The sequence below is a fragment of the Micromys minutus genome (genome assembly GCF_963924665.1).
Source record: "Micromys minutus genome assembly, chromosome: 1".
NCBI lineage: Eukaryota > Metazoa > Chordata > Mammalia > Rodentia > Muridae > Micromys > Micromys minutus.
The window spans coordinates 254,519,476-254,540,193 of NC_137969.1; the positions used below are offsets into that span (position 1 = coordinate 254,519,476).

Below are 20,718 nucleotides of genomic sequence, written 5' to 3' on the forward strand. Positions count from 1 at the left end.
TTCACAGGCCACGCGACCCTCCACTCTCGGTGCAGACCCTTCGGGATCCTGCTCTCACCAGCTGATCCATTGTCAACCGGAGCTCATTAAGCCTCCCTCATCTGTCCCGGAACTTACTGAGCCCTTACCAGAACCCTCTGAGCGAGCTCTGCATCCACGTGGCAGCGGGTGACTCAACTCCCCACATCTCTTCACCGATGCCCTTCAACTGACTTCCACAGTTCAGACCCTCAGAGAGAGTGGGAAATGAGAGCTCAGGTTGGCCCTGAGCTTGGGCCTTGTGTGTGGTAGGGTCGTCCAAGGGAAGCCTACTGAGGGTGGGATTAAGGAGTTTGTCAGGACGGTAGACAAAGTGTCCCCTGCAAGGAAAGGCCGACCAGGTGGTCCAGAGAGATGGAGAAGGGCAGCATCTACTTCTAGGCTACTACTGTCCCTGGAGGTACTCTGGTGTGAAAGATGGTGGCCACAAGACCTGGGAGAGAAAGTCATTTAAGGGACCCCGCTATTTGGCAAGAGTAGTCATTGGGTAGAAGGCAGCCCTAGCAGGGCCTGCCATCATCTGCTTTGGGGATCTCTTGTGGCATCAGGACACGTTCAGCAGCTCAGTTCCCTTTCTGCACCTTGCCCCACAGCCCTAGACTTGGGAACTGCTACCTGCTGTACGTAGAGATGGACAGCAGGCAGCAGCGCCCCCAGAGGAAGACGCTACAGTGGCAGTTCCCACAGAGGCTTTCAGCGGCCTCCAGCCAGACAGACACCAAGAGCAAGACTCAGGAGGACCTGCAGACCCAAGACTGGGTAAGCAGCAGGAGGCTCTTCTGAAAACCCAGGCTTTTAGGTGGACTGGCTGTGAAGAACATAGAGAATGGGTTTATGGGAGGACAGGAGAGGACTGAGTGGGGCTGGCAGAAACATTCAGGTTCCTGGGCTTCTCCAGCCACTCAGGCTAGGCTCCGAGGTAGACTTCCTCCAGTGGACGCTAGGAGGGGTTGCCTGCGGTCAGGAGGAGAGTGCCACACGTACCCACCTCAGCTCTCCCAGTGTCCCTGACCCCTGGACAAGGGGGTGTCACTAAGTGGGAGGGAGAATGAGGTCCTCACAGCAGGGAAGTGTCCTCTCTGGACAGGTTTCAGCCATCACTGAAATGTACCCAGAGATGCATTTGTGGCAGCCTCAAACAGAAGGCATACCCTGATCATCACCGGACAGCAAACATTGAATTGTGTGCAGCCTGGTGGTAAGAGAAATAGGACCAACCGTGCAGACCCGAGAGCACTCCCTGAGCAGAGGATATCACAGTCTGTGCACTGAGGAAAAGGTGCAAAGCTAGACCACATCAGTCAAGACTGTGCTAAAACTCGTGCTGGTGGATGGATCTTTAGTGCTTTGCTTACGTGGCCAGCCACTGAGCCAGGCACTGAGGTGTATGTGTGTCAGTGTACCTGCTGAGGTCAAAGGTGACAAGTAGAGAAAGAAAGTGAGGCCCCTCATAAGGTGACAAGTGCCCTACAGGGCTGACCAACAGATCTTTCAGCTATGACGCAGGGCGTCCTAGATGATAAAGATGCCGAAGTGCCGTCACTTGGGAAAGGCTTGCTCAGGAATTGGCACAGGTGCATGGTTTTATATTCGTGCCTTAGTGGGGATGAACCATAATCCTGTGGCTGAAGGGACACCAGGATTCTGGTTGGGGACAGAGTTGCTTTAGTGTCTGCCATACCTTGGCTTCATTTGGAGTTGGATCCCATTTCCAGTTTCTTTGCCCCTCCCTCCACAGTTTTCAGGCCCTGCTAGTGACTCTGCCCTTGGGGGATGTCCCAGCTGCCTTCCCTAACCTTGTCCTGTGTCACCTCTCTCCTTTGTGTCCCCTCAGCATGGATTGTGCTTCCTCTGACTCTTCCCTTGGCCAGCCGACTCTGTCTCATGTTTCCTCCCACAGAGATCCTGGCCTAGCTCACATAAGTTCTTTGTCCCTCCCTTCCCAGCCAGAGCCTTAGAGTCACTTTCTCTGCAGCTTGTCGTCACCCCACCGTGCCATCCATGATACCTCATAAAACATAGTCACCTTGGCCTGAGGCAAGAGTTGGAGAAAACTGTCCTAGCAGAAGGTCCTGAGGTGTCCAGTTTACCCACAGTCCTGACAGTCCAGCCAACATGCCCTGAACACTGGGGAGGAGCAGGCAGGAGGCTTGGGACGGCTCTAGGCTGAGCATGTAAGGGATATTTGCCTCACCCTCCTCAGCCTGCCAAGGAGCACAGACATGCAGAGCCTGCCTCATGTGGAGACTCTGTGATTGTCCTTGACAGTCAGAAAGACTGTCTTCTAGAATCTTACACAGTACAGCGTCCAGAAGTCAGTAGTCTCTGGAGCCACAACGGCAGATAGGATGAGTGAGGGAAGATAGTCCTCACTCTTGGTGACAGCAGTAAAACTTTGGGGTATGCAAAACCTGCTTCAGATGAATTTCAACCACCAGCTCCCGAAAAGAACTGCAAAGGCTAGAATGGTGGAAAAGAGAGCCTGGGTTCCTGGGGAGCAATGCCAGGTTAGATAGGTATCCCCAAGGCATTTCATAGCTCAGCATTTAACTAAAACCACTACATGATGCCAGGCCAGCCAGTGCACAACTGCTCAGCACATGGGTAGCAGGGGCAGGAAGATTCTGTGAGTTCAAGGCCAGCCTGGTCTACATAGAGAGTTCCAGGCCAGCTGGAGTTACATAGTAATACCCTGTCTCAGAGCAATAACAACAAAACAAAGAACAGTAATAATAGTAATAAATGATATTAGAACAATATGTCTGCCTAGAAAACCCACAAAACAAAAGAGAGAGAGAAAGGCTGGTTATGTGACCCCTGTAACTCGTGTCTCAGTACACTAAGCCAGGAAATATGAAACGATCCCGTTCACTCTGGCAACAGGAATCACGAGTTCCTTCTGATTCTGTGTTGCTTTTTATGAGGAACACGGCAAGGTTTTGCCAGATACAAACACCAAGTTCTCCTGTAGGACCAGATCATGTTACTGGATAGACATATATAATATTTTAAATCTGCCAGTTTGCTCCAAAATAACTAAGTGATACCCCTATTTGGGAGGGAGGGCATTGGTTTTGGGTTTGGGTTTTTGAAACAAGGTCTCCTGTAGCCCAGGCTGGCTTTGAACTTGCTATTTAAACCAATGATAACCTTGAACTCCTGATCCTCCTGCCTTTGGAAATTAATGGCTGTACCCCATGCCTCTAGGCCATGTGTTTTCCCTAGGTGGCTCTTGTTTGGTCTCAGGAGGTCATGGTCAAGGGTTCAGCCAAGGATGGAAGGTAGCTCACATCCACAGGGAAAGTCAGTGGTGGAGATGCTGGAAGGCTCTAGACTCTTACCATTGGCTTCCCCTGGTGAGAGAATGGAAAGGGGTCAGAAGCTACCAAGACTCTTAAATTCTAGCCTGGGAGTACAAATGTTCTGTTTCTGTCTTTTGTTTTGTGGGGGAGATTACACTAGTCACCCCTACTTTGTGTGAGAGAGAGTTGGGGGTAACACTGCCAGGAGCTGATGTCACTGGGTACTACCACTCTGGAGGCTGGCTGCTTATGCAATCATTTAAATGTCTGTGTGGCCCTTGGCCAGACAGTGGTGTCCTACTCCTTTAATCCCAGCACCTGAGAGGCTTAGGTAGGTGGATCTCTGCGTTCGAGGCCAATCTGGCCTATAAAGTGAGTTTCCGGACAGCCAGGGCTACACAGAGAACCCCTGTCTCCAAAAATAAAAAACAAATGTCTGCCGGTAGGGCCATCATAGCAGAAGTGTAGAGGGCCAGAGAGGACTTTCTAACAGGTGCTGGGGCAGAGAGCACAGGGGCCTCTGTATCCGGTGCTGCAGAAGCTCTACAGACAGGACATAAATGCTTATAGGAAATAACATTCTGTTTTATTTGGGTTTTTTGAGACAGGCTCTCAAGCCCAGGATGGCCTTGAACTTATTCATAACCCTTATGCCTCAGCCTTCCAGACACTAGAATCACAGGTGTCACTACACCAGCATGATATTCATGATTCTGTGAGCCTGAGTGAGCTTATGCGTACCAAGCGTGTGCAGGAGACCGTGGAGGCCAGAAGAGGTTGTTAGATTCCCCGGCACTGGAGTTACCGGGAGTCGTGAGCAGCCATATAGGTGCTGGGAACCTACCTCAGGTCCTGTGGGAGAGCTGTAAGTGCCTTTAACTGAACAGTAAGCACTCTTAACCTCTGAGCCATCTCTCCAGCCCAACACTCTGCTTTTAATTTAGTGCCAAGAGAAAAAATCTGGCATGAAGAAAAGTTAGATTGATAAACAGAACTTTCCCATCAGTCTCTCCCAAGATTCCGAGAGCACATCTCACACAGCCAGATCATAATTTCAGAACGCATGGACAGGTAAACTGAGGCAAGGCAGGAGGGTTCGGTCAGGGTCAGAATGCAAGGCAGGGCCACTGCTCTGCCCTCACAGGAAGCATAAAGAGGTCCAGGCCAGCTAGGACCATGCAGAGAGACCTGTGTCACAGAAGAGTGAGGAATTGTGGGCAATCTAGTGCCCGTGCCTTCACGAACACACCAGCTGAAAAGCAAAGGCTTTTGAAAGCTTAACTCTTAAAAACACGCAGCATGTTTAAAGAACCAAGAACAAGGTACCACCAGAAAGCAGAGTACCTGCCATTCTGGACAAATGCTGAGAAGTTGGTCCCCAAGTAACTCTAGGATGTTAATGTTTGCTTGCCGCGAAAATTCAAACCAGTAGTAAAAAGTTTGCCACAAATGGTGTTGAACTGGTTGGCTAGCTGTTTACAGACGGTAGTGGAATACAGCCGTACCTTTTGCCACACATGCACAAGTACACCAAACTCAAACCAAAGCTGCTTTGGAAGCATCTGTATTTAGAATCCCGAAGAAGAAGTGCTTTTTTTAGTCCAAACATGAAACCCTGAAGGAAAAAAAAAAAAACAGATTCAAAAAGTATAGCACAGGCAGAGAGAGAAAATGTTAGATGCCAGTCTGCAAGACATGTTTACGGTATTGTATCATTGAATCCTATCGGAGAGATGGTAAACATGAGGAAACCAGCATGTCAGTCTCTGCCTATGGTCCCCAGTGCTTTGGATGCAGAGGCAGGATTGGGAGTTCAGGAGCAGCCTAGGCCACATGCCAAGATCCTGTCTATGAAACCGAACAGCAGTGAGAAAGCTATGTTCAAAGTTGAGTAGCGATGGTGGTGGGGGCTGGATGGATGGCTTGGTGATAAAGAGCACTTGCTGCTGGGCTGGAGAGATGGCTCAGTGGTTAGGAGCACCGACTGCTCTTCCAGAGATCCTGAGTTCAAATCCCAGCAACCACATGGTGGCTCACAACCATCTGTGATGTGATCTGATGCCCTCTTCTGTTGTGTCCGAAGACAGCTACAGCGTACTCAAAGACCTAAAATTGCAGAGGACCTGGGTTCAGTTCCCACCACCCACGTGTGCCCTTTTGTAACTACAGTTCTTGGAGTTCTGATCCCTCTGGCATCCACCAGCACAAACATATATCATGGCATGACATACATGCAAGCAAACACTCATTTTTTTTTAAGTTGAGTGGTGGGCTGGGGATGTACCTGTGATTCCCCAGTGCCACAAAACAAACATGAACTTTCCGTTCTAAAACGAGCAAAAAACGCCCAAATGAGCACCAAGCGTGAGTACACCAGTAAGAATAATTAAGAGATTTTTAAAAATTAGTTTATGTGTATGAGGGTTTGCTCTACATGTACAATCATTCATGACTGGTGGCCACAAGGCCAGAAGAAAGTACTGGACTCAAGGAACTGGCGTTATAGATGGTTGGGAGCCATCGTGTGGGTGCTGGGAATCAAATCCAGAAGAGCAGTAGCTTGTGTTTGTCTGTCTGTCTGTCTGTTTGTTTTTGAGACAGGGTTTGTGTAGCCCTGACTATCCTGAAGCTCACTGTGTAGACGAGGCTGGCCTCCAACTTGGAGATCCACCTGCCTCTGCCCCCTGAAGGCTGGACCATCACTTCTTAACTGGTTTGCTTGATAATTGTTGGGCTGCTGCCTCCTCCTTGTCACTATCCTTCTCCTCTTCCTCTTCCTCTTCCTCCTCATCACCATCTTCCCCCTCCTCCTCATCACCATCTTCCCCCTCCTCCTCTTCATCACCATCCTCCCGCTTTTTCTCGTCCTCTTCATTTTCTTCTTTCATTTTTGACACAGACATATGGGCTATGTAGCCTTAGCTTCCTGGTTGTCCTGGAATTTGCTATGTAGACCAGGCTGGCCTAGAACTCAGAGATCTGCTTGTTTTGTTTCCAGAGTGCTAGGATCAGAGGTCTTTCTTAAAGTGGCGGATTTAAACTGCAGATTGTCCTCAGAGTGTGGTTCTGCCCACACTCTGGAGCTCTGGTATAGCTTGTTTCCATGTTCTAGCTAAAACACAATGCATTTCAGGCTGGGCATGATGGTACATTAATCCCAGCACTGGTCCACAAAGTGAGTCTAGTACACCCAGGGCTATTAAACAGACAAACCCTGTTTATAAACAAACAAACAGAAAATTTATTTCATTCTCTACTTTCTTTGCACTCACGTGTTGGATTAGACTGGGTATTTGTTTCAGTAAGAGTATGTTATCTCTGATTGTTAATCCCAGTTGTGCTGCCTCAAAGCTGTGAGGTCCGGGGACTCGGTGTGGATCCATTTTGTCTGTGGCCTAGGTCCGTCTGTTTGATGAGAACAGGAATTCCGAGTACGCACTCCCACGTCAGCGGCTGCTTACGGCTCTATCTTTAACCCTTTGCGTTACTTTTTCTAAAACATTCATGCACACTGTTGGGCAGTAATCCCAAAGCCTTGCTGTCAGCTCCCTTGCTGATGGTCTTGTCAACGACGATGCTGGTCAACGCTACTCCCTCCTGCTCCTCCATTTTAGGGTCTGCTGAGTTCCTGCATAAAAATTGAGGGGTTAGCATCCTACCTTCTACTTCTTCTCTTTTCCTGTCTTCCCAAGGAGTTATATTTGTGTTGTTTAGGCGCTGGAGAAATGGCTCCGTGGTTAAGAGCACTGGCTGCTCTTCCGGAGGTCCTGAGTTCAAATCCCAACAACAACAACAACTCACAACCATCTGTAATAGAAGCTGATTGCCTATTCTGGTGTGCATGAAGATGGAATGCTCATCTACATAAAATACATAAATATTTGTTTTGTTTGTATGGCTGCCTGTGCATGTTTATGTGTGTATGCATGTGATCTGTGGGGACCTGTGTGTATGTATGTATGTATGCATGTAGGTCTATATGTATCTGGGTATGAGTATGTGTGTATGTGTATATGGGACCTGTAAGAGCAGCAGGTGCTGTTCTGAACCCTCGGTTGAGCCGTCTCTCCCAGCTCACTGAGGCTTCTTTTCTTGCTCACCCTTTTGCCTTTCCTTGGAGAAAATGACTGAGGTTGATGATCCTTTCCTGAACCTTCTACCACACCTGGAAATCCTCTCGGTACATCAGATCATCTGGAAGCTCAGTTTTTCTCCTGGGTAGGGGTTGTCCTTAGGGCCTCATACAGGCCTCCCTTGTCTGTCTTAGGAGTTCCTGTTTCCCGGGCCCTTGACTCTCCTATTTCTCTGTTTACGTCCAGAGCATACCATCTAGCCACATCATTCAAAAGGGTTCTTAGGGTGAGGAAGCTGTTGGAACTTTAAGACTCAAAGGCTGTGGTGGCTCATACCTTCAGCCTGGCACGCAGGAGGCTGAGGCAGGCGGATCTTTGAGTTCCAGGACAGCATGGTCTAAAGAGTTCCAGGACCCCCAAGGCCACACAGAAACTCTGTCTGAGAAAGACACACACACACACACACACACACACACAGAGAGAGAGAGAGAGAGAGAGAGAGAGAGAGAGAGAGAAAGAGAGAGAGAGAGAGAGAGACTCGAAAGTGTGGAAACGACTTTGCACACTTGGGCAGCTCTTTGATTAGGTAAAAATTCTAGTTTCCTTCCCACCTTTTAAAGCCTCTCTCTATTAGCTTCCCGGGCTCTTGTGTAACACCATAGACCATGCAGGCTTCTGATTTTCTATGCATACTCTGGTTTTTCTGTGTGATGGTAAGCACCTGTGTGCAGCACCACCCCTGTGCCGGTTTTATCTTTGCAAGTTTTTTTTTTTTTAGATCTATGTATTTTATGTGGATGAATGTTTTGCCTGTGTGTATGTTGGTGTACCATGTGTATGCCTGGCGCCTATGAAAGCCAGAAGAAAAGCTCTGTATCTCCTGGAGTTAATAGGCAGTTGTGAGCCACTATGTGGGTGCTAGGGACTGAACCCAAGTGCTCTGAACCACTGAGCCACCTCTTCAATGTCAGTTTCAAAAACCTTTAAGATCTTTTCCCTCCTGCCAGTGTTCCGAAATGTCAACACAACACACTTGGCTAAGGCTGCTTCCTCAGTCTGAGGACAGAACGCGCACATGTTTGTCTGGATGTCTTCGTGTTCTTTTTTCATTGCAAGTTGACCCAGCAGGAGTGATTCTCTGGCTTGCCCATGGCCTCCTACTTTGTTTGTTTGTTTTTATCTTTGCCGTGGTGCTTTGCTTTCAAGCCTGTGTTTAGTACTTGTGGCGGTAATGCCGTGTAATGACTATCTCCAGGTGTATACTGGACTTACGTTTCCCCTTATCTTGGTCTGAGGTGGTTGGGTTGGAAGTCCTGTGCGTGTCTCTCACTCTCAAAAGTCTTTCCTGCTGTTGCTGAACAAACACAAGGGGGCCTGGTATGTGGCCTCATGTTCATGTGCCACGTGTAGAACACGTATTCTGTCAGGCAGTGTCACATCAGAAGCTACCCTGACAGGAAGTACTGTGACAGCACAGGGTGACAGGGAGGTGTGCAGTTCTGCCACACAAACGGGTTAAGAATAGGAACAGCTCTGGACTAGCCTCCCACTGAGTTTCCATCTCGTCAGGTCACACTTTCTGTGTCCAAGGTCACTCCTGTCCCCTGGATGCCCCCCCTCCATGTGCTTCTGCTTGTCGATAGTAGAGCCCCGGGGTCTCTCATTGTTTCTAAGGAAACTAGTAGCTGGCAGCTCTGTTCTGTCTTTCCTTGGGGCTTGTAAACACTGGTGACTTTGGGTGTAAAGGCTTGTTAACAGTTGGCTTTGTTGTGACACCTGGTCAGCTAGCGAGCTTGCTTTCAGACGCTACAGGCCTCTGCTCTGCAACAGAAAGAAACTTCTCTGGCCTGGGGCAGGGGGAATAGAGTAAGCTAGGCTGCAGAATGGGCTGAGGGGCTGTGGATTTCCACCCCCTTCTTTTTTAACCCCCTGTATTGTCCCAAACCTCTGAAAGCTATCAGACTCTAAAGAGAAGGGATCAGAAACACCAATGTGCCTTTTGGGGCTGCCATCAGTTGGGGCCGTCATAGCAAACGACCATAGCTCAGGCCGTCTGGAATGGTGCTTCTCAGTTTTAGAAGCTGGCAGGTCAAGCCCAGATCCCTAACAGGTTGGAGCAGGTAGACCTCTTGGCTCACAAAAGTTGCCTGCCCCTGTATTTTAATGTGTGAGGTGTGAGTGCGCTCTGTGTGGACCCATTTCTGACGTGCTGAGGAGGTCCTTCCCCCCCTTGCTCCAGCACTGTGAAGGGAAAGACCTTGGCCTGAAATTTGGTGGGACACACATCCTAAAGCCTGGCTTCTGAGGGTTGCAGGAGGACCTGCATGGCATCCTTCGTGTCTTATAGACCTTTGTATCTTCTTCCCCCAGTGTGTCTCGGAATCAAGAGCTCACTTATCTTTCTCCCTCTTTCACCATCAAAACCGCTTTTTTGTATGTTGACGCAGTTCTGGGGATGGACACATGTATGTTCTCATGGAATCCACCCAGTCTCTTGACTGTATGTTTTCACTGTGGTGAGGCAGATCCCCAGGCTTTTCCACTTTCAGAGTCTTCGTTATCTGCATTACACACCTCCTTCCATTCCCAGTCCCCAGAGACACTGTTTCCGTCTCAGTGAGTCTGCATTTGCCAGTCCCTCGGCCAGCAGGACCATAGACGTTGTGGGCTATGTGCTCTGGTGGCTGCCCTTTCACTGAGGAGTGCCCTCTGGCCTCACAGTCATCCATACAAGAGCATGTGTCAAATGCAGTTTTTAAAAAGCATGTATGTGCATGCAGGTCAAAGGGTGTCAGGTCCCTTGAAATCAGACAGATGTAAGCTGCTTGACAAGGGTGCTAAGAACTGAACCCAGGTCCTTTGCAAGAACAGAACACACTGTTAACTTCTGAGCTACCTGCCCAGCCCCAAATGCCTTTTCTTTCATTCCTTCTTTTTTTTTTCTTTTTTTCTTTTTTGGGTGGGGGTGGAGTGAATGGTACTGTATTATCAGGTGGATCCAACCATCTACAGGCACTTGAGTCGAATCTATGTTGTAACCAAGTGCATGAAGCTGCTGTATGGACATGGGTGTGTGTACACCTCCCAAAGTCCCCACTGTGTGTACACCTCCCAAAGTCCCCACTGTGTGTACACCTCCCAAAGTCCCCACTGTGTGTACACCTCCCAAAGTCCCCACTGTGTGTATACCTCCCAAAGTCCCCACTGTGTGTACACCTCCCAAAGTCCCCACTATGTGTACATCTCCCAAAGTCCCCACTGTGTGTACACTTCCCAAAGTCCCCATGTGTGTACACTTCCCAAAGTCCCCACTGTGTGTACACCTCCCAAAGTCCCTACTGTGTGTACACCTCCCAAAGTCCCCACTGTGTGTACATCTCCCAAAGTCCCCACTGTGTGTATACCTCCCAAAGTCCCCACTGTGTGTACATCTCCCAAAGTCCCCACTGTGTGTGCACCTCCCAAAGTCCCCACTGTGTGTACACCTCCCAAAGTCCCCACTTCAAAGTCTTCTGGGTCTACACCCAGAAATGGAACCATTGGGTTGTTGTGTGTTAATTCTTTCAAGATTTTTTTTTTAAAGTAAGGAGGTCCTTCATGTTGAATTGCCTCATCTCTCCTTGTAGCCCTCTATCCAGAAGGTAGCTAGGTGTGTCCCCTTACTGGGCAGTCTGCTGGCTTTGCTGTATGTCACCACCTTCCAGTCTCCTGCATGGTGCTGGCTGACACCCCTCCTCAGCTCCTGCCAGGTTTTAATTTGTTCATGGGGGTTTATCTTGTTAACGTTCCTCCTAAATCTATTTAGAGACAATTTATTTGTTATTTTTGTTGACTTTGGTACCTGAAGCAGCCTTTAGGACTGCTTTATAGGCCTCTTAAGGAGGAAGGATGCCTAGGATTGATCTCTGAAAGTCAACTTTCTGGGAACACACAACAGGTTAACTTTGTCGTGCCTTTGGCCCAACCCCACCCTCCACATTGAAGTACGTCGCTGGCACTACTCTAAGGACTGCATCTGGGGACAGATGCAGTGATGCCCATGAACATATCATGGGGCCCATGACATATACAGGAATGCCAGTGTGGCAGTGTCCCCACATAGGGCCACTGTGAGAGGGCACTGCTTCCCTTACCAGGAGCTTGCCCTGAAGCAGAGCCTTGGGCGTTATAGTGAGACCCTGTCTCCAAAATAAACACATGGGGGCTAGAGACATAGTTCCGTCGGTAAAATTCTTACATACACACAGGTGTGAGGACCTGAGTTCGAAGGTGACCGTGTTGGAAAGGAGCACCTGCCCTCTCTCTCCCTGCAGGTGTGTGAGCCTCAGGAGCACAGGCGCCCAGGTAGCCGCTGGAGCATCAGCATCAATGAGCGCAGGCGGCTGGCCATGCTGCACATGCGGGAGAGGACAGACACCGCCAGGGCTCCGTCCAGAGACCCTCTGGGCCTGGGCCTAGAGGGTCAGCAGACTGAACCCTCCCCACCGAACCAGTCTGTCCCAACCCCTCCCCTCCAACCCGGCGAAAATATGGTTGGCCCCCCACAGGACATCACTCAGATGGTGGGGCAGCTGATGTCTGAGGGCGTAGAGAGAGATGTACTCCTCCCTCACCCTCTACGATCTACAGCGTATTCCAACGCCTTCCAGGACTTCTTGGCCCGGAACGCGCCCCTTTGGAAGAATGAGAATGTTGAGGTCCAGACCTCAAGGTTGCCCCACTCCTAAGAAGGAGCTCAGCTCAGCCCAGTGTTAGGTTGTACAGCGTCTTTCTTTTTTGGTGGGGCATGACTTCCGTACTGCCTTCTTGACACACCCACAGAGGACACACAGGTCAGGACAAAGGTCTCAGGACTCAGGTGAGCTCCCTTCCTAGCTACTCAGTCGGGAGTTATGGGAGAGCCATGCAAAGGGTGAGTCAGGGAAGACCTTCCAAAAGAGCCCCTCTGCTCTGTGAGGCAGACTGGTGACCAGACTCGCGGACCTCTGGGGAGTGGGGGCTGGATTGCCACAAATGCCCTGGTTCATGGCCTGCTGCTGTACCAGCCCCATTACTGAGCAGCTGCTTGAGGAGACGGTGCGATACCCACCACGCCCAGTTTCTCCAGTGGGGTGTTCGTGTCATGAACCATTCCGGTCTCTTGGGCTTAGATGACGGTATGTGTGACCTCGGAGATATGGTTTCGGGACTCTGGTGGGGACAGCTGGAAGAAAGGGACCGAGTGAGGTTCTAGACACAGGGGGGCTTCCAGGTGGCTGAGCTCATTCCAGGCAGTGTACGGAGAGTCGGGCAGGGGCAGGAAGGCAGTGTGCTCTGTGCAGGTTTGCGGTCTACAGTTAGAGGGTTTAAGATTGGGGCAAGAACATGCCACGTTTGGGGGACATCAAGCTGGAGGAGAGACAGGAAAAGGAGGGTCGTAACCCAACCTGTCAGGTGGCTGTGGAAGGACACTCCAGACTCGGAGACTAGTAGTGGTGACCCGGATGATGTGGAAATGGGGCTGGGTGCACAGGATTTTTCAGTCAAAGGGAGGTGATGGATCCTAGGTCCAAGTTCGGACACCACTCAGGCCTGTATGGCGCCATGATGGAATCAGCCAGTTTGGTAGTGCGGCCCCGACTGCCCGGAGCCCATTGCTAAAGCCTAAAGTTCCCTATGCTTGACACTGGGTCCCTGGCTAACTTGAATTCTCTGTTCTTGCTTTCCTACCTTCGTTCCTAAGACTCAGTGAAATCCCTCCTCCTCCAGGAAGTCTGACTTCATCACCCCAGTTATCCCCTGGTGTAACTTTTGCTCGTCCTAGGCCTGTGTGTCTCAGGGTACAAAGGGCTAAGGGAAGGAAGAACGTGGCGCCATGAGGACCAGAGCAGGGACAGTCCTAAGGAGTCTGTACAGGGCCCTGGGGCACATTCGGACCCTCCCACCCCCTCAGAGGTTTGAAGATGCCTGGAACACAGTATGCGGTGGGCTAAGGAAGTCTTGTGCCGAGAAAGAAGATACACTGGAGTCCTGTTAATGCAAGTGAGTTAAGGTCTAAGGTCACCAAGAGTGCCATGTCCTGTGTGCACGTCAGCTTTAAAGGACTCCACGTTATCCCATCAGTGCTCATGGCCGAGTGTAGACAGGGCTTCTCCTGATCCTGTGCTCCTGCCTGGGCACCTGATGAGTCTGCAGTAGGGCAGACACTGGGATGATCAGCCCCCTTAGAATCTTCCCCGTCTCAGCAAACACAAGCCGCATCATTAAAGCGTCAGGACTGGAGCCCAGAGCTGGCCCCTGCCCACTGGCCACCCGTGGTACGGTGGCTACAAGGACAGTGGATTTACGAGGGAATGGTGTTGGAACTGTTGGCGGTGCCTGGAGACAGTGCGGTTGCCCAAATACGCAAAGCGTAGTTTCCAGTAGCTGCTGCAACTGGTTGTCTCAAGTTTAGTGCTTTAAAAGAACATAGGTTCATTAGGTTCTGCAGCAGTCCACTGTGGGTCACTGCACTAGGATCAGGGTGTAGGCAGAGCTGTGTTCCTCCTGCGGCTCCGGGGAACTTCGGCTTGCTTTTCTCAGCTGCCGAGGGTAAGTTGGATGGCAGGTCTGGCCCTATGTTCACCCTTCTTCCCTCCCTTTTCCCTATGGTTACAGTCTCTAGATTCAGGGTCCACCCAAATGACCCGGAAAATCTCCCAGCTCTAAGTTTAGATGTAGTCAGCATCCTTTCCTGCACCCCGTCTGCACGTTCACAGGATTCTCCTTCTTGGGAACAGAGCGTGGCACCTTCTCCAGGTTGCTGTTGCTCTATGGGGGCAGGCGCTGCTAAGATGTATCGGACAGCTCCCCACCAAGACATATGTCTAGGATACTTGGGGCAACTTGGAAACAGAAAAGGGTGTAGGAAGATGGGGAGGCCTCTGAAGGAGATTGGAGTAAGGGGTTCACAGCAGACAGGTTGGCTCATCTTAGATTGAGCACAAAGGTCTTGGGGGAAGGGTTCCTCCCTGGGCACCTCAGTCGAGGGGAGGCAGGTGAGGTTGGGCAGGTTTGAGTTTTCCTCAGCTAGCCACAACCATGGGGTCTCACAGGACACTCAACTTTCTCATCCTGATACTCCAGCTCAGAATGTGTTGCAGAGGAGACTCTGGACAGCTGAAGCAGAAAGAGGCCTTTCCAGCAGCCGACCTTCACAGTGAATGGCTGCTGGGACACCTGGGAGATGTAGTTCACAGCTGTCTGTGCGTGCCACCATAGAAGGATACCTGGGAGATGTAGTTCACAGCTGTCTGCGTGTGACACTACAGAAGGATACCTGGGAGATGTAGTTCACAGCTGTCTGTGTATGACACCACATGAGTTCGCTGGCTTGCAAAACCTCTTGCTCAAAATTAATAGAGGACTTAAAAAAAAGTTGAGCTCTTGCTTCTTGGCTCTCTTGCCTCTCTTGCTCTCCCACCCCTATCTCTCCCCTTCCCTCCCCCTTCTCCCTCCATTTGCTCATGGCTGGCTTCTTCTCTTCTCTTCTCTTCTCTTCTCTTCTCTTCTCGTCTCTTCTCTTCTCTTCTCTTCTCTTCTCGTCTCTTCTCTCTCTCTCTCTCTCTCTTTCTCTTTCTGCCTCTACTACCCTCTTAACTCATGACCTGAATAAACTCTATTCTGTACTATACCATGTGGCTGGTCCCTCAGGGAGAAGGGATTCCCAACATGGACCCCCCAGAGGCATCTCCCTTGCCCCCAGGCCTCACTGCACTTCCATTGGCCATATGCCCCCACTCTCTTTATCCTTCCCCTAACATTAGTGTGGAAACCTGGGACGTCATCTTTTCACAACATTGGTGCCCCGTGTGAGGAGATTAGATTTCCTCACAACCAGATATTCCTTTTTCCTTTCATGCCGTGACTGTGACTCAGATTGAGAAATGCAGTTTTGCATCATGACTAACCCAAGACCTGACCCTACCAGGACCCTTTTAAGGTGATTCTTGAGATGCCTACAGCTCTTTTTCCACATGCAAGATCCATGGTATCCCAGGTGGGAGACAAGAGTTGTTGGTAAGCTCTACTGTAAAAATCAACCAGGGTCCCCAGTAAGCACTATCAAAATTCAAAAAATACATCTCAATTGATGTCACCCAACCCGGCTGCTTTAAAGACTGCTGGCTATGCGTACCCCCTAGAATGAACTCACAATTGCCACTTACAGTCTCTCTCAGTGATGTTGCCTAATAACCTTACCTCACCCTTTATCAGCTGCCCGACTCTGACATTGCCATGACTCCACACCTTTCCTCTATCCCTCTCCATGTCATGATACACTGTTTTAAGACATCGGGACACATTCTGTAGTAATTTGCTCCAAACCTTATCAATCTTCTGTCTACTTCAATGATAGACACAAAAAAATTTTAACCAAACTATTAATTAGTTCCTGTTACAGGATTACCAGCCACTGTCCATAGAGGAGTGTGATGTAAACATTTGCCAGGTGGACCCCAATGGTGAAAGCCAGCTGCACCTCCTACGATGCCCCAAGACAGCAGGAAGTAGCCAATGAGACTCTCAGCGCCCCTATTCCCCTTTCACCATCAGCCTCCCCCTCCCTTTTTTCTCCTTTTTACGATAAGGGAGGAATGGCAGCATTAGGACCACTCCTGAAAATTTTTTCTTTCTTCCAAATGTACTTATCTCTACCTATAATGTATACATATGTGTGTTCCAGCATCTTGTCAAGTCCAGGTGCTTATTACATCTAGAACAGCTCCAGAGAAGCAACCTACTGGACCTGTTCCTTCTGACTTATTCTCAGATGGTTCCACAGACCCTGGACATCAAGGAAACAGCCAATTCTGAGACTGGACAAACATCCCCATTCCCACTTTTCTGGACTCCCACTTTCCTGGACTCGCCCCAAACAAGCATGAAGCAGTCAAGAGATCACAGTGACCCTATTCCTGTAATTTTTCTTTTTTAATTAAACCAAAAAGGGGGAATGTTGGGATTCTGTAGACCCCACCCCTCAGTTACCTAGCAACAGCCAGGCATACCCCACCTCTCAATTACCCCAGGCAGTAGCCCAGTATGCTCCGCCCCAGTGACCTGACGCTATAAAAGGGGCTGCTTGACCCCTCCTCTCTCTCTTGCCTCTCTTACACTTCCACCCCATCCCTCCTCTTCCCTTCCCTTCCCCCCTCTCCCTCCATGTGCTCATGGCCGACCTCTTCTCTACTCCTCTCTTCCTCTTGTCTCTCTCTCTCTCTGCCTCTACTATCCTCTTAACTTTACCATGATTTGAATAAACTCTATTCTGTACTATTAAAAAAAAAAGTTGATCACTCTTAACATTAGGTAGAGACTCCAGCTATTTCTGGGATGTATGAGGCGGTGCAGCGATGGGAAGTCTGAAGTACAGAGCTTCTGCTTACAGACATTTGTGTTAAAGAGAAAAAAGTAAAAGTATTTAAGCTGTAAAAAGCAGTGAAAAGATGCTAAGTGCCAGGTGTGGTGGGGAACACAGGAGGCATTGATGCAAATTCAGGGCTAGCCTGGGCTACACAGTGAGTTGTGTCTCAAATTATATTTGAAAACTGTAAGTACATCAAGGGACAGCACAATTTGTTTTCCAATGTGGACAGCACTGGTGTTTGGCTCAGCACTGAGTGCCACAGGCCTTCCCTGTCCTGCCCTGGCCCTTCCTCATCCAGTTCATGTAAGCAAGACCCAATACATTTCCTTTCCATCCCGGATCTACAGCTCTTGTTTGGATCTATAGTCAGCTGACCTCTGGAACTCTGGTCATTTGCCTGATTTGTTTTGTATCTATTAGCTGAAATAAGGTTGCCTTCTATGTTTTGATTCTTTTATATTATGTATACAAGGGTTTTGCCTGTATGTATGTGTGCCATGAACTGAAGGAGGCCAGAAAGGGACATCAGGTCCCTGGAGACTGGAGTTACAGTTGTAGACAGCCACATTGGTGCTGGGAACTGAGTCACAGTCTCCTGCAAGGGCAGCAAATGCCATCTCCAGGCCTTTAAGTATTTGTTTGTTTGTTTTACATGGGGTTTCATGTAACCCAGGCTGGCCTTAAGTGCTGGGATTACAGCTATCTGTCAACACACCTGGCCAGCTAAGGTCTTTTCCTCTTTGAATATTATAATTCCATTATTTCCTCTTGCCCCCCCACCCTCCCAAACATCCCACCTTGCTTTCTTCCAGATTCATGGCCTTGATTTGCATTGACTGTTGCTACATGCACATTGGTATTGGATGGCCAGTTGCTGCTCTTCCCTGAGGAGGACTGTTTCTCTGGCTCTCAGGTCTCCTTTAGTTCTTTGTGTAGGGTTGAGGCCTCTTGGTCATTCAGCCAATTGAAGTTTTTTTTTAGACTTTTTATTATGTGTATGAAAATTTTGCCTGCATTCACAGGTATGTGCACCATGTTCATACCTGATGCCACGATTCATCTAGATCTGAGTTACAGGCAGTTGTGAGCTACCATGGTTGCTGGGAACTGAACTCCGGTCTTCTGAAAGAGCATCCAATGCTCTTAACCACTCAGCCATCTCTCTACCCCTGGCTGCTGGTGTTTTGAAAGCAGTTTCTCCTGTTCTTGTATAACTGAAAATTTTTTCTTAAGGGTTTTATATATGTAAGAAAATCTGTCTGGGTAAAAAAAAAAAAAAAAAAACCTGTGGGCTATATTTTCTTAGGAACTGTTTCTCTAAGCTTCAAGTGCTGCTGGGGAAAAAAGGGTTGGTTTTCTATTTTTTGGGGGGTGGGAGAGGGAAGAAAGGGTTTGTTTTAGTTTACAATCCATTATCAAGGACAGCCAGGGCAGGAACTGAAGCAGAGACATGGTGGGTGCTGTTGACTATCTTGTGTGGGGTCTGCTTTCTTATACAACTGAGCATCACCTCCCAAGGGTGGCCCACCCACAGTGGGCTGGGCCTCCTACATCAATTATTAACGACACGCCCACTGTCAGGCTGACATACAAACAGCACAAGCATCTTTCTTGCTTGTCCCCAGGTTCATGTTAACACACCACACACCTTCAAAAGTCCCACAACCTTAAAATATCAACACCTTAAAGTCAAGGTTCGCTTTAAAAATCCAAAGTTTCTTTGTTGTGGGCTTCTGTAATAAGTTACTTTCTATCCCAGGGAAGAAATAGGACACAGGTATAGTCAGATCAAAGCAAAACCAAAATCAAACTGTAAAAATCTGACATCTGGGATTCACTCATGATCTCTGGGTCCCAAAGCCTTGGATCATTCCACCAGTCCAGTTCTTCGTCCCCAGATAACACAGCCTGTCTGGCAGGCGCAGGCCAGTTGCATTCCACAGCCCAGCGGGGACCATGGAGGCAGGAATGTTCCTTCTCGGGGAGGACTGGATTAAGAGACAGTCTCTGTATCTCTTGCTGGCTGTCCCAGAACTCACTATGTAGACCAGCCTGACCTTGAACTCACAGAGCTCTGCCTGCCTCTGCTTCCCAGTGCTGAGAACAAAGGCAGTCGCCACCACACCAGTGCTTGCTTTCCTTTCTGTCCTTGTCTGCGATGTTCTTTTCTGAAGAGTGGTCTCAGTAATCCTTCCCGTTCAATCACACCCGAGACAGCCCTCAGATAACTTGTGTTACTTACGCTGGTGCGCTGAAGCATGGCACGGACCTCTCCCATCCAGGCCTCAGGAAGATCTTCCTGCAGCTTAACTCTGAATGCTTTTCATTTCCTGCTCCTAGGACCAGCTGCTCTAGGTTGAGGCTCTGCCATCCCTCAGTGCACAGCAGCCCTAGGCATTCTCTTTAATGGGTCAGTTCAGGTCACCAGAGCACCCCACAACACCAGAGAGACAAGATATGGCCCCATGATCCCATCTCCGGACCTCCCATGAGATAGCAGTGCCTTCTCATTATCGTCTGTTCTTTATTGTCATACTGACTTGGCCACTCACCGTGTGGTAAGACTTAATGCTTCTCCCCACACTTCTATGTGGTCAGCTCCCTGGGACAGAAACCGTGAGCCCCTAGAATCAGAAAATAAGTGAAATGGGCTCCATTGGCAGTCTTGTTGCCCTGAAATGACACCAATCCTCTCCCCTTCTAGTTGGACAATTTGCCTCTGAGGAGTGCTGTGACCTGTGAGGTGTTCTCTGGGGCTGAATCTTCCTCTCTCTCTCTCTCTCTCTCTCTCTCTCTCTCTCTCTCTCTCTCTCTCTCTCTCTCTTGGTTTGTTTTTCTTTGCTCACGGTCTCCACACTGCTAGATTCCCGGAAGGCAAAACACTCCTGTGATGGAGTCTTCCGTCCTATTCTGTTTCCTTTTCTGCTGGATCCTACCTGCCCCTTGTGAAAGGTAATCCTATTGAGTTACACGATGTGGTCACCAGGCCACTTCCTAGGCCAGTATCCTTTACTGCACAAGCAGCTCCTGTCTGGTGGCTCTGCTACCGAGTGGGTTCATTCTTCTTCGTCCCTTTGCCACAGATCTTGAATGCTCCTTGCTTCTGGACAAGGCCTGTGCTAGGCAGTGTACCTTCTCTAGCCTGGACAGGGGAAGGCGATGAGTTGAGCTGCCCTCTGAGGGAGTGTGTTCAGTTCCCGAGAGCGCTGGCTCGCTTGGAATTCAGACACCTTTAGACGTCAGCCTTGACGACCTACTCTTTGGTTATCATCTCTCCCCAAGGAAAAGGACTGAGACCTGCAACCAGTGCTGGCGAGTCACCACTGGGGTCCGCACCCTCTGTCCTGACCACTGCCTAGATGGTATTTGGTAGCTTTTTGTTTTAGAAACTGGGTCTATGTAGCTCTGGTTGTCCTGGAATTGACTATGTAGATCAGGGTGGCTTCATGAGTTCTGATGTTTCCTTTCATTGCTCCGGGAGGTGGCTTAGGCCTTGAGACCCTTCCTAGCTTGGGTCCAAGCGTCATGCCAACTTCTTGCCTGGTTATGTGCAGTGAATCAGCCGTGACCCCCCCCCCCCCCATGTGCCTAAACCTCTCAGTGGCTCACAGTGCTTTCCTGAGCTCCGTTTACAACACTCCGTGTTCCACAGAATGCACCTCAAACAGGATGCAGGCTTTTGGCAGTGCTCAGACTCAACCAGAGCACCCAACGAGCTCCTCCCCACTCCCCCAACTGTGGCAGGGACAGGATTCCCATCAGGGACACCGCTTTTGTCCTCTGGCCTTGGGGTAATGTCCAAGCACTCGACTCTCAGCACACAGTCACAGATGCTTCTGAATACTACTAAGAGGTGCCTTCCTCAACAGAGGACCCTGCTCAGTATAGCAGCCCTGGTGCAGGGCTTGTCTGTGGC

At 49.5% G+C, this 20,718-nt stretch overlaps 1 protein-coding gene and 1 pseudogene across 2 annotated transcripts in view; one reads left to right on the plus strand and one right to left on the minus strand.

The window, feature by feature from the left end:
* The window catches only part of LOC308418039 (transmembrane protein 11, mitochondrial-like), a 444,261-nt pseudogene that overhangs the window by 315,264 nt on the left and 108,279 nt on the right, over positions 1 to 20,718 (minus strand). The gene's annotated exons all lie outside the window — the stretch shown is intronic.
* Positions 670 to 12,141, plus strand: TEX22 (testis expressed 22; the record flags this gene model as incomplete). The annotated part of the gene is made up of 2 exons (XM_080935159.1): positions 670 to 798; positions 11,728 to 12,141. The coding sequence occupies 2 exons, from the start codon at positions 670 to 672 to the stop codon at positions 12,139 to 12,141; spliced, it is 543 nt and encodes a 180-aa protein (XP_080791285.1).